The sequence below is a fragment of the Ahaetulla prasina genome, chromosome 3 (assembly GCF_028640845.1).
Source record: "Ahaetulla prasina isolate Xishuangbanna chromosome 3, ASM2864084v1, whole genome shotgun sequence".
NCBI classification, from domain to species: Eukaryota; Metazoa; Chordata; class Lepidosauria; order Squamata; family Colubridae; genus Ahaetulla; species Ahaetulla prasina.
In genome coordinates this window covers 918,697-931,317 of record NC_080541.1, presented here as the reverse complement: position 1 = coordinate 931,317, position 12,621 = coordinate 918,697, and the positions used below count along the sequence as shown (strand labels likewise).

The following is a 12,621-nucleotide window of genomic DNA, read 5'->3' as shown; positions in this document are numbered from 1 at the left end:
TACAAGAGAATAAGCAGGCACACACATAATGGGGAATTCACCAGACTTTGCATGCCCAGGGCTGCAGGTACCATTGCATTCTTTTCTATGCGTGTTCCCCATTGTGTGCCTGCTTACTGTTTTATAATCCCTTCCTCTCCATTAATTGTAGATACAAACATTAATTCCCTTCTTGATAATTATCCCCGTTCCTGAGTGAGCATTCCAAAGGGCGTCGGAGTAGGAAAAGGGGAAGCATGGCCACGGTCACACTATTTCCCATTTAGTGACTACTTTGCTTAACAACAGAGGTGCTGGTCCCAATTGTGATTACTAAATGAGGACTAACTGTATTATATTTGTGACCACTGACTCCTGAAGATCTTAGGTAGGACTAGAATTCGTTGTCTCCTATTTTCAAGCCTGGCATCTCAACTACTAGACCCAACTAGCTCTCTCCTGTAAACATGACTTTATTTGTTGTGTTTACAGGAGATTGTTGTAGTTTATTCAACAAGTGTTAAAGGGAAATAATGGTTTTCAGCTGTTAACTGAAAACACATGTTTGTCTTTCTCACTTTTAACAGTTGGGGGAAATTTCTTCTGTCTCCATAAACACTCTGCATCTGATCAGGACCGCAGTCGCAATGCTCAAACTGAAAGAAAAAAGAAAAAGGGTTACAAATGGTTTTTTTTCCCCCTGAAGAGTTAAATGATACAAGTTTTAAAAAAGAAAAGAATAAAGTGGTAAATAAAGATGAAAAAGAAAAAAGTACAAGCAGCAGCTTCCGATCTTCTTTACAGCTATTACCAACTAGCCAGTTTGGCTCATGGAAGGTCCACAAGAAAGCCAGCAAGGTCAGAGAAGCGCCAAGAACTCCACAGCTCAATCCTGAAGTGCAGCAGAGATTCTCTTCTGTGGGTACAAACTCACTCAACATCCTCTCTTGTTAAGGTTGTTTCCATGATTTCTTTCTTCCCAAATTTTACCCTTTCCGATGATCAGTTCATTTTTTCCCATTTTCGGCAAAAGGTCCATAAAAGGTTTCAGTCGCTAATAAACATTCTTGTTGTCTTTTCCCTAATCAAACATGTCATAAAGATAAAAATCGGGACCGAAGGCTCACTGTTTTTGTGCCCTGCTGTCCCGAAGGCTTCTTTTAGCTTTGAAATAATGATAATCTAGATGCGGTTTAAGAAAGTGCAAATTTAAACAAACTCGGTGTCCTTAAGTCATCCCTATGGCTGTGAGCTGGATGACTTTTCCATGGCTTCCAGTCCCCCAAAGCCATGACTTGGCTGCAGATCTTGTGGTCTCTTCCTGAGAAGCACAAGTGGCCAATCTCTTGGCAACCTTTATCCAGGAGACTCAACTGGCCCAGGCTTGTTGCTCAGCCACTGTTACCTCCTGCAAAGTCATCCTCATTCCTTCAGACGTATCTTAGTCTACTGTTGTCCTCAATCAGGAGATAAGAAATATACTTTTGGTGAAGATTCATAGTCTCTTTTTGAACAGGATGGCTTCCACATGGAGAACACAGCTGGATGCAGAATCCAGACTGGCAAAATCTCTCTGGAACAAGGAAACTGTGAGATAAACCACATGTACTCCACATAGCAGCTCCCTGGGAGAGTTTCTTTCATCTTTGTGACAGATATTTAACAAATGAGTGCAAAGATTTACAGAAATAGTATTTATTCTTTTGGAATAAACAGGAAAAAGAGGTTCAAAGTGATGATCTTGGAAAGTTAAAAATAGGCTAAAGGGCCAGATGGGTTTTGAAATGAGAATTTGTTATTAAATATAATAATCCTTCCTATGGGAAACGTTTGATTGTTTTGGTTTGCTGGAAAGAGAACACAATAAAGAGACTTTGATAGTTTTGATTCCTTCTGGTGTCAAACTATCAAAGTCCCTTTTTATTGTGTTCTCTTTCTCTATTAAGTAACAACAATTACTTAAATGAGAAGAACATTGATATATCAATACAAAATGGAAAAAATATTTTAACGAGAGAGGCTTTTATGAAGATTTGGCACTTATGGACTGAGAAATTAATTTTAAGAATATTTAACAGTATAGATAGACGGATGGTGGGGCAAACACTATTACAGAAGAAGAAAAAGCTATTCCAGACAAAATTGGAATCGATTTGAATGTGGATTCAGCTGAGGCCAGTGGAGGCCAGCTGAGACCCTTGAAGACCCTGGGCCTCTAATTCAGCCCCAGCATGAATAGTAGCTGGGGTTGAATTAGAGGGGTGCTACTATGCTCAAAGGGCAGAGATGGGGGCAGGAAATAGGCGGCTGGGGAGAGAGTTCAAGAGGAGACAGAAGAGACAGTCCCTTACCTTACCAAGGCTGGGCCCTGGGAGAGACCAAGAAAGGAATAACAGAAAACAGAGTTAGAAGGGACCTTCTAGTCCAAACCCCTGGTCAAACAGGAGATCCTAGACCATTCCAGACAAGTGGCTATCCAGACTCTTCTTAAAAACCTCCAGTGATGAAGCACCCATAACTTCTGGTGGCAAGCTGTTTCACTGGTTAATTGTCCTCATTGTTAGGAAGTTTCTCCTTAATTCCGGGTTGCTTCTCTCCTTCATTTGTTTCCATCCAATGCTTCTTGTCCTGCCCTCAGGTGCTTTGGAGAATAGCTTGACTCCCTCTTCTTTGGGGCAGCCCCTGAGATATTGGAACACTGCTATCATGTCCCCCCCCAGTCCTTCTTTTCTTTAAACTAGACATACCCAGTTCCTGCAACTGTTCTTCCTGTTTTAGTCTCCAGGCCTTTAATCATCCTTGTGGCTCTTCTCTGCACCCGTGTCTCAACATCTAGACTGAGCTGGATTGGCTTGGGGTCCTTGCCTAACGACCAGCGGGATTTGTTTGATGTCCCAGCATGTGGGACAGGAATGCAGTCATGTCATATTGCACTTTACATCTGCATTGCTTGGTGATGGAAATCCCAATTCCTGCCATAACTCAAGGACTGCCTGTGCAACTAGTAGCATCCTAACCTTGTAGGAAGGAACAAAAGGTCACCCAGATCAGTTCATCAAAAACACTGCAAGGTCAGGCTGTAATTTATGCCTTTTTCTCTTGCCATTCCTCATTTAACGTTAGGAGCTGTTTGCAAATAAAATGGTTAATCATCAAAATAAATCATTTTCTGGCCAATTTGTGCATTTATTGTGCAGGGAAAAGAAAAGTCTTACCAGAAAATAAAAGGGCGAATTTGGCTGCCGTGTGTGGCTTCCCAGGAGCAGGTTCTTCCCAGCAGGATGGCCAAAAGTGACCGTATCTCCTTCTCGCAAATTTACTCTACCTACAGACAAAATGATCAATTAAAAGTTTTCAGAATATATTTAAAGTTCAGAGATTTTTTCACGAAGCTCCTCTTGCAACAGACTCACAATTTGGCACAACTGTGCTGGATTTGGGATCACAACTGCCATTGATAAAATAATTATTAGTGGCTGACAGTCAACCAGGGCAGTCCTCACAGCTGTACTTTTGCTCCTCTTTAAAGCTGCTGCCCACACCTACCTTTGATGCGGATGTCGTTGACATACACGCCCGTCAAGCTGGAATCCACCAGGACATAGTCACTGTCCGTCCGGATTATCCGTGCGTGGATACGGGAGATGTAATTGAGGTCCGTGGTGGTGGCGGCAGCAGGAGAGTTGAGACAGTAGTCCACTACCCGGATGTTTCGGCCGAAGAGGGTGACAGTCTTGGAAAAGCTTGGGAAAAATAAATAAGTGTTTGTAAGTTTCCTGCATGGTTCAGTACTTGCTGAATTGTGGACTTCAACTCCCAGAATTCCCCAGCCAGCATGAGTTGAAGTCCACAACTCTTAAAGTTGCCAAGTTCTGAGAACCCTGCTTTAGATAGCAGCTTCATTGAGGTCAGATGCCAGAATAGTTCAGGAATAGCCTAATCCCCACCACAATGTTAAAAAGCAGACACCAAAACAGGAGACAAAACATTTAGTTTAGCCATATTTTTAAAAATCCATTCAGGAGGTAATGGCTGAGAGAAAATTCCTCTGGCCAGCCAGCAGATGAGGACAAGGCCCGGGCAAGGAGATCCGCCATCATTTTTCTCAAAAGCCTGGCAGAGTGTCCTTGCCCCAAACCTCCTGAGCCAAGGCAGCTGCCACCGGGGCAAAAGGCTTGGGAAAGCAAAGGCAGGAGCAGCCAGGCACAGGTTCAGGGGAAGCGCGGCCATCAGAAAGGGATGGAGAAGAGGGGGGATTGGGATAAAGGAGGTTTTCTTCATTCTCTGCCATCCTTTTTCTGAGAACTGAAGAAGGAAATAGCATGACAGACACGTGTGGATTCAATTGACAGGCAGAAATGCAAATTTAAGTGGGAGAGGAAGAACAGGGGTGGAAAATTAAACCAACAATCTGACCTTTATGTACAGGTAGTCCTCAACTTTTGACCACAATTGAGCCCAACATTTATCGTCGCGAGCTTAAAACGCACTTATTCATCTGCGCGGGACTGGATTAGATTTTAAAGTTATTGGTTTTAAGGGGTTTTTTATTATTTATATTGTTTTTTAAATTCAGCAATAGAATAAGTTTTTTAATTGTTGTTTTTTAATTTGTATTTATATGTATTTTAACTGCCTGTGAACCGCCCTGAGTCCTTAGGGAGATAGGGCGGTATATAAATTTGAAAAATAAATAAAAATAAAAAATAAAAAATGTTGCTAAATGAAACATTTGTTAAGTGAATTTGCATCGATTTATGACCTTTCTTGCCACAGTACTAAAGTGAATCACTTCACTTGTTAAGTTAGTTTCACAGTTGTTAAGTGAATCTGGCTTTCCCATGGACTTTGCTTGTCAGAAGGTTGCAAAAGGAGATCGCCTGACTCCAGGACACTGTGATGGACATAAATGTGAGTCAGCTGTCAAGCATCCAAATGCAAATCAGGTGACCATGGGGATGCTGCAACGGTCCTAAGTCACTTTTTAAAGTGCCCTCGACTTCCGGTGGCGCCACCTTCTTCGCTGAGTGTCTAATTAAGGCGCTCCGTACTGAACATCATAAAAGCCAGGAAAAAGCCAGCTTTAATTTCCCTCCCTGGATGAAAGGGAGAGATATGAGCTGCGGGGGAGTGATAGACTCCCCAGGGGCTTTGTTTTTTATTAAGCAGAGCCCTGAGGGTCGAGTCCCATAAATAACCCTGCCAAGCTCCGACCTTCAGTGCGCTCCTGCAAAAGCAGGAAAAGAAGAAAGTGTCCATCTCTGCTAATTGTCTTATCTTTATGGATTTCTATAAGCAGACGGAATAAGCACAAGTAAACAACTACTGGATTGCAAGTATTTTTGATTTCCTGACTTCTACCTTTTAAAAAGAGAAACTTTTTTTTCTTTGTTTTAACTGACTGTTTAAGATGGCGCCTGAAAGGAAGTGAAAGTGAAGAATGGAATTGTAAACAGGCTGTGTAACTAAGAAGCTAAGAAACGTTATGTGTGGATTCTAATGAAGTTAGCTCTCTTATACTTAAAGGGGAAAAGAGAAGTTTCTAGACTTACATTTTGTAAATTTTAAAAACTGAAATGGCTACTAAACCACCTAAGACTGGGGGTAGAAGGGGTTCTGAACCAGCTTTAGAAGATTTGATTAAAGAGCAAGGGAAAGTGTTTGAAGAAAGGTTTAAGGAGATGATGGATAATAATGAGAAAATAAGAGAAGAAATAAAAGAGAATAATAAAAAGATAAGAGAAGATATTTTGATGGCTTTCCAAGGTTTGGCAAAAAGACTGCAGGTGGTGGAGGAGGAGGTGCAAGAAATTGCTCAGTCAAATCAGCAAATAGAAAATAGAATGGGGGGAATGCAAATCAAATTGGACAAAAATGAAGATCAAGTGGTAGTGATGCAGTATAGAATGATGGAAGGAGCTCTGAGAATTAGGGGCCTGCACGAGGAGAAAGGGGAAGATCTAAAAATTTTTTTATCAGAAGCTCTGGCTGAATTTATTGAACTTGATCCACAAGAGGTTGCTTATCAAATTGACAAAATTTATAGAGTTAATTCCTGGATTGCCAGGCAGCAGAAACTTCCAAGAGACATTGTGGTTTATTTTTTGAAAACGACAGTGAGAAATCAAATTTTGCAAGTTGCATTTCAGAAAAATTTGAAAATAGGAGAACAGGAGCTGAAGGTTTTGAAAGAGATTCCTCCCAAGATGTTAAGGGATAGAAAGGACTTTACATTTTTTACACAAGAACTTAAGAAATACCAGATTCAATTTAGATGGGAGGTTCCAGTTGGTTTGACAGTGTATTATCAAGGAAGGAGATATCGTATTGATACAGTGCTTAAGGCCAAAGATTTTCTTTCTAGCGTGCTGAAACTTGAAGTAGAAATAATAGAAAAAAGAATTCAAGAGACTCAAATGGGTGTGGAAGCTGAAGTGATCCCAGTGATGTTACCATCTCAGGAACAACCACAAGAACAAAGACTGACGAAGGGAGCCCTTAAGCGTAAAGAAAAGGAGCAACAAACTCAAAGTAAAGTTCAGGATTCTGCTACAGAAGCGGTGGGAGGAGCACGGCCGAAGATACGGGAGGACGATCTTCAGCTGATCGCTCAAAAGCTTCAGCAGGCCAGTAATGGCAAATAAAATCTTGACCTGGAATGTCAATGGTTTTGAATTCAGCTCAAAAGAGAAGAAAAATATTTCATTATTTGAAACAATTTAGAAATGATGTGATTTGCTTACAAGAAATGCATATTAAACTATCAGATCAAAAGTACTTAATAAACTCAAAGTTAGGTAAACATTTTGTTGCCTCAGCTTTGGACAAAAAACATGGCATAGTGGTTTATTTGAGAAAAGATATACCAGCCATGTTAACAGAGGCAGATATTCACTGAAGATATATTGCTATTGAACTTACAATAGAAACAAAAAAGACCCTTTTGTTTGGTATATATGCACCCAATCAGCAACAAGAAAAATTTTATAGAATGTTGTATGATAAGTTGATTCTATGGGATTATAAATCATGTATTATATTGGGAGATTGGAATGGAGTAATAGATACACGAAAGGACAAGAGAATTTTTTCTAAGAAGATACCTGCACATGCAAAGCTGCCTAAATCCTTTTTTGACATGATAGAAGATTTTGAGTTGAGAGATGTATGGAGACTGCGGAATTTGGAGGAAAGAGACTATATTTTTTTCTCTGATAGGCATCAATCCTTCTCACGTATTGATTTTATTTTAATTTCTAATGATTTGCTTTTTAGGGTGAAGAAAACTAAGATATTTCCAAGATGTTTGTCTGATCATAGTCCTGTTTGGATGGAATTGCAATATGGAAAAGAAGGTAGAAGAACTTGGAGATTAAATGAAAATTTGTTTAGATATCAGGATAATGAAAATCAATGTAAAAAGTAGATGAAATAATTTTTTGATTATAATTTGAATAACGAAACATCGATAGAAATGGTTTGGGATGCCAGTAAAGCTTTTATGAGAGGTGTATTAATATATATTAATAACAGATAGAGAAATAAGCAACAAAGACAGCGTAGGTATCTAGAAGAGGAAATTTATAAGAAACAACAATTATTAATACATAACCCGCATGATCAAAAACTTAAAGATGCAATAAAGTTATTACAGAGTCAATTTAATATGATAATAGCTGATCAGGTGGCAACAAATATACAATATGCCAAACATAATACTTTTTGTAATGCAAATAGACCTGGTAGGTGGTTAGCATACACCTTAAGGAAAAGACAAAAACAACGTACTATAGAAAAAATAGAATATAAAGGCAAAGAGAGATATCAACAGGATAAAATTAAAAAAGCTTTTTTAGAATATTATACAAATTTATATCTTAAAGATAATATATTGAACAGGGATATTGATAATTATTTGAAGGAATATAAGGTTAAAAATTTAACTTTAGAACAAAAGGATGAACTGAATCGGCCTATAACCTCTGAAGAAATTATTTTGGTAATTAAACAATTAAAAATGGGGAAAACTCCTGGTACGGATGGGCTTACAGTTAGTTATTATAGGAATTTACAGGATGAGATGTTAGGTCCACTTAAGGAATTATTTAATCAGATACAATTAGGAGGGGGAATTCCCCCCTCATGGAGAACCTCTTTTATTTCATTGATACCAAAAGAGGAACAGGATTGTTCTAAACCTGGGAATTATAGGCCAATCTCACTTTTAAATAATGATTAGAAGATTTTTGTTAAAATAATAGCTAATAGATTAATGTTGATTTTGCAGCGAAGAATTCATAATGATCAATCTGGATTTATAAAAGGGAGACAGATGAGGAATAATGTTAGGCAGATTGTTAATTTATTGGAGTATTTAGAAAAGAAAATTTTTATTCCAGCAGCATTTATTTTTCTCGATGCAGAGAAAGCTTTTGATCGATTGCATTGGGATTTTTTATTTAAATTAATAGAAAATATGCAATTAGGAGATGGTTTTACAAGAATAATTAGGGCAATTTATGGAGAGCAAACAGCACAGATTATAATTAATGGTAGCTTAACAGAACCTTTTAAGATTGCGAAAGGAACAAGACAGGGATGTCCTTTATCACCATTATTGTTTATTTTAACTCTAGAACCATTATTGGATAAAATACGAGAAGTAAAGGAGATAGAGGGAATTAAAGTTAGACAACATGAATATAAGCTGAGAGCTTTTGCAGATGACCTGGTAATTACTTTAACAAACCCTATAAATTCTAGTAAATCTTTGTTGGAAATAATTGATCAATATGGGAAGGTTTCAGGGTTTAAGGTAAATCAGAAAAAGACAAAAGTGAGAAGAAGATAAAGTTCCTGCCACAATTTTTCCTTTTGGGAATTATAATGGATTGTACAGGGATTGAGACTAAATTGATTTTGAATTTAATAACAGCAGCAAGACTGTTGATTGGACAATACTGGAAGAAAGAAGAGATACCTACAATAGAAGAATGGATATTGAAAGTTATTAATTTGGCTGAGATGGCTAAAATCTCAGCGTTTTTAAAAGACAATACGCAGGAAAGATATTTAATTGAATGGAAAAAATGGATTGATTATCTACAAAACAGATATCAGATTAAGAAATATCAGACTGCCTTTGAATAATTAGAAAGTTATTTTATGTAATGGGGAGGGGGCTGGGAGACGAAAAGCTTTGGATGTGGTTATTTGGATTGGACTTTACCTTGTGATTGACCCGGGAAGCCGGGGGTGGGGAGGAGGGGTGTTTTGTTTTGTTTTGGGAGGAGGGGGGAAAAAGGGGGAAAATGTTTTTGTTTTTTTAAAACTCTTTCAATAAAAAAAAAAAGAAAAAAAAAAGAAAAAGACAAAAGTGATAATAAAAAATATGGCCAGACAACAGAAAGAAAAATTAAAGGAAATAACAGGATTTGAAATTGTAACGAAGGTTAAATACTTAGGGGTCTATATTACATCGTCAAATGTGAAATTGTATAAGAATAACTATGAGGTTTTATGGCAAAAAGTTCAGAAGGAGTTGATTGTTTGGAAAAAATTGCAATTATCCTTGCTGGGGAGAATAGCTGCTATTAAAATGAATGTTTTACCTAGATTTTTATTCCTCTTTCAGATGATACCAATAATTAAGAAAGATAAGAATCTTGAGGAATGGCAGAAGGGAATTAACAAATTTATATGGGAAGGTAAAAAAGCTAGGGTTAAAATGAAAATAATTCAAGATTCTCGGGAAAGGGGAGGTTTAAAAATGCCCAATTTTAAATTATACTATGAAGCAGCTGCTCTCTCTGCAATAAGTGATTGGTTTAATTTAACGGAGGAAAGAATTTTGAATATAGAAGGTTATGACTTGCTATATGGATGGCATGCAGATTTAATTTATGACAAAAAAATGGATAAGGCCTTTAAAAATCATGTGTTAAGAATTGCTCTTCTGCGTGTTTGGAAAAAATACTCTTTTTTTTTTCATAAAAAAGTTTTATTTTTACAATCATATCAAACAGCTCATCCAATGTACAGTTATATACAATTAGTCGGGCTTGCCCAGTCACCACACCCCTTTTTAACACTCTTCCCTCTTCTACCTTCTTCTACTTTCCAGACCTTCCTCTCCTTCTCTTATCTACATCCTCTCCTCCCTCCACCCTACACCTTCCTTCTCCCTCTTCTACCCCTCTTCCTTCTTCTCCTCTTTCCTACCTCCTACTCTCTCCTCTTTTCTCCCTCCCCACCGTTCTAAAATGGTAACTGGGCAGACCCGACCCTGCATTAATTATATTTATACATCTTCAATAAACCCTGTACATGAACCATCACTCCATCTCTACCCTCAACCCCCCAATTCCCCTCCCCCTTACCCCTCACCCTCCACCCTGACTTCCCAGAACAAAATGCAGGGTATCAAAACTAACAATCATAATCCAAAATAATTCCTAAATTATAATCTCTAGTCACTCCACACATAATCACACTCTCAATTCCCCTCTCCTTCAGAAATAAATCTAATACAAAATATTTCCTAAATTTACTCATATGTTATTCGATATTTTTTTATCTGATACTTATTTTGAATATAATCAATCCACATTTTCCATTTTAAAATATATTTTTCTTGTTCAAGTAAGCAGAAATTTTTGCCATTTCTGCCAAATCTGATACTTTGAGTGTCCATTCTTCAATTGTAGGTAATTCTTCTTTCTTCCAATATTGAGCAATCAAAAGCCTTGCGGCTGTTATTAAGTTCAAAATCAATTTAGTCTCTATAGCTGTACAATCCATAATTATTCCTAGTAGAAAGAACTGCGGAGTAAACTTAATCTTCTTTTTCAAAATATTCTGCATGATCCACCATACTTTAATCCAAAATGCTTTAACTTTTTTACAAGTCCACCATATATGGTAATAAGTGGCATCTTCACAATCGCATCTCCAACATTTAGCCTGTACATTATAAACTAAATTATAAGGTTCCTATGTGGGCAAGTCCTAGACATACAATAGAGAATATAAATATAGAACAGAATCAGGAAATGATTACATATAAAGATCTTTTGTATACTGAAAGAGGTAATTTGCAATTAAAATCTTTGCACGTACTAAAAGAAGAAGGGAAAAATTATACTTGGTTTCAATATGAGCAACTACGTGCTAAAAGAAAGGAAGATCAGAAAATTGGTATAGAGCAGAATGAGGGAAATTTGGTAAAGCAAATTAGAAATCAGTCTCAGGAGCATATAGAGATTGTATAATGTGTTACTTGAAATAGATTCTGAAAGGGACTTGGTAAAGGACTATGATAAAGTGGGCACAAAATTTTCAAGAGCCAATATTATTGGAAACTTGGGAAAAAATTTGGGTTAGAAATGTTAAATTCACGCAGGCACAGAATTTGAGGGAAAATTTTTATAAAATGTTTTATAGATGGCATTTAGATCCTAAGAAACTATCGTGTATGTATCCAGATATGCAAGCAAAATGTTGGAGATGTAATTGTGATGACGCTACATATTTTCATATTTGGTGGACTTGTAAGGATATAAAGGCCTTTTGGATAAAATTTTGGTGGATTTTACAAAATGTTTTGAAAAAGAAGATAAAGTTCCTGCCGCAATTTTTTCTGTTGGGAATTATTACGGACTGTACAGTAATTGAGACTAAATTGATTTTAAATCTAATAACAGCAGCAAGATTACTAATAGGACAATACTGGAAGAAAAAAGAAGTACCTACAATAGAAGAATGGATATTGAGAGTTGCCAATTTGGCTGAGATGGCGAAGATATCAGCCTTTTTGAAAGACAATACGCAAGAAAGATACTTAAAGGAATGGAAAAAATGGATTGACTATATTCAAAGTAGATATCAGATTAAGAGTTATCAGACTGCCTTTGAATGATGATGATGTATTATTTTTGATTGTCTTCGGGGGAAGTTAGGAATTGATGATTGTAGGGGTATAATTAAGTTGGGACGAAAATTTTTTAGCATATGTTTGTTTTATTTTTAACTATACCTTGTGCTCGTTCCGGGAAGTCGGGGGGGGGGGGAGGGGGGTTGTGAAGGGAGGGGGGAGGGGAGGGGGGAATTTTCTGTAAAACTTTTTGAATTAAAAAAAAAAGTGCCCTGTAAGTTTGAACAGTCACTAAATGAACTGTTGTAAGTCAAGGACTACCTGTATCCTAAACAGGGCTGTCTGCAGAGAGGGAAACAACAAAGTCCCCGGGGTGGCTATCATTATATGACCAAAGCCCCACACTGCATGTCTAAGAGGGTCAGGGGGTCTTTGGTTACGCAGTGGTGGCCATGCGGCAACATTGTTGTCCCCCCCCCTTTGGAGGGACCCCTGACCACGAGGTCTGTCCTCCATCAGGTGCGGACGTTACTTACTGGATAATCTGACTGACGCCAGGGACCGGAGCCCAGGAGCCTATGCTGCGCAGATGACTCAGCCGCTGGCCCTCGCCATCTGGCCGACAGGGGAGTGCCGTCTCAGGAGATTCCCCCTCCCTCCCACTCCAGCTACGGCCTGGCAGATTCATCCTGTCAATGAAAAGCAAAAAAGGATCTTCTTGGACAGCTGGAGGATGGATTCCTACCTGCGTTGTGGGATGAAGCTCCTCT

General features: G+C 38.1%; 1 protein-coding gene across 1 annotated transcript in view; it reads right to left on the bottom strand.

Annotated features, from left to right (window-relative positions):
* Positions 1 to 12,621, bottom strand: part of NUGGC (nuclear GTPase, germinal center associated) — an 87,541-nt gene that overhangs the window by 69,498 nt on the left and 5,422 nt on the right. The window contains exons 2-5 of the mRNA XM_058174751.1: positions 12,388 to 12,540; positions 3,526 to 3,722; positions 3,195 to 3,304; positions 558 to 635 (exon numbers count right to left, since the gene is read on the bottom strand). Of these exons, the coding sequence (XP_058030734.1) occupies positions 558 to 635; positions 3,195 to 3,304; positions 3,526 to 3,722; positions 12,388 to 12,539 (537 nt within the window). The 5' untranslated portion in view covers position 12,540. The remainder of the gene's footprint in view (positions 1 to 557; positions 636 to 3,194; positions 3,305 to 3,525; positions 3,723 to 12,387; positions 12,541 to 12,621) is intronic.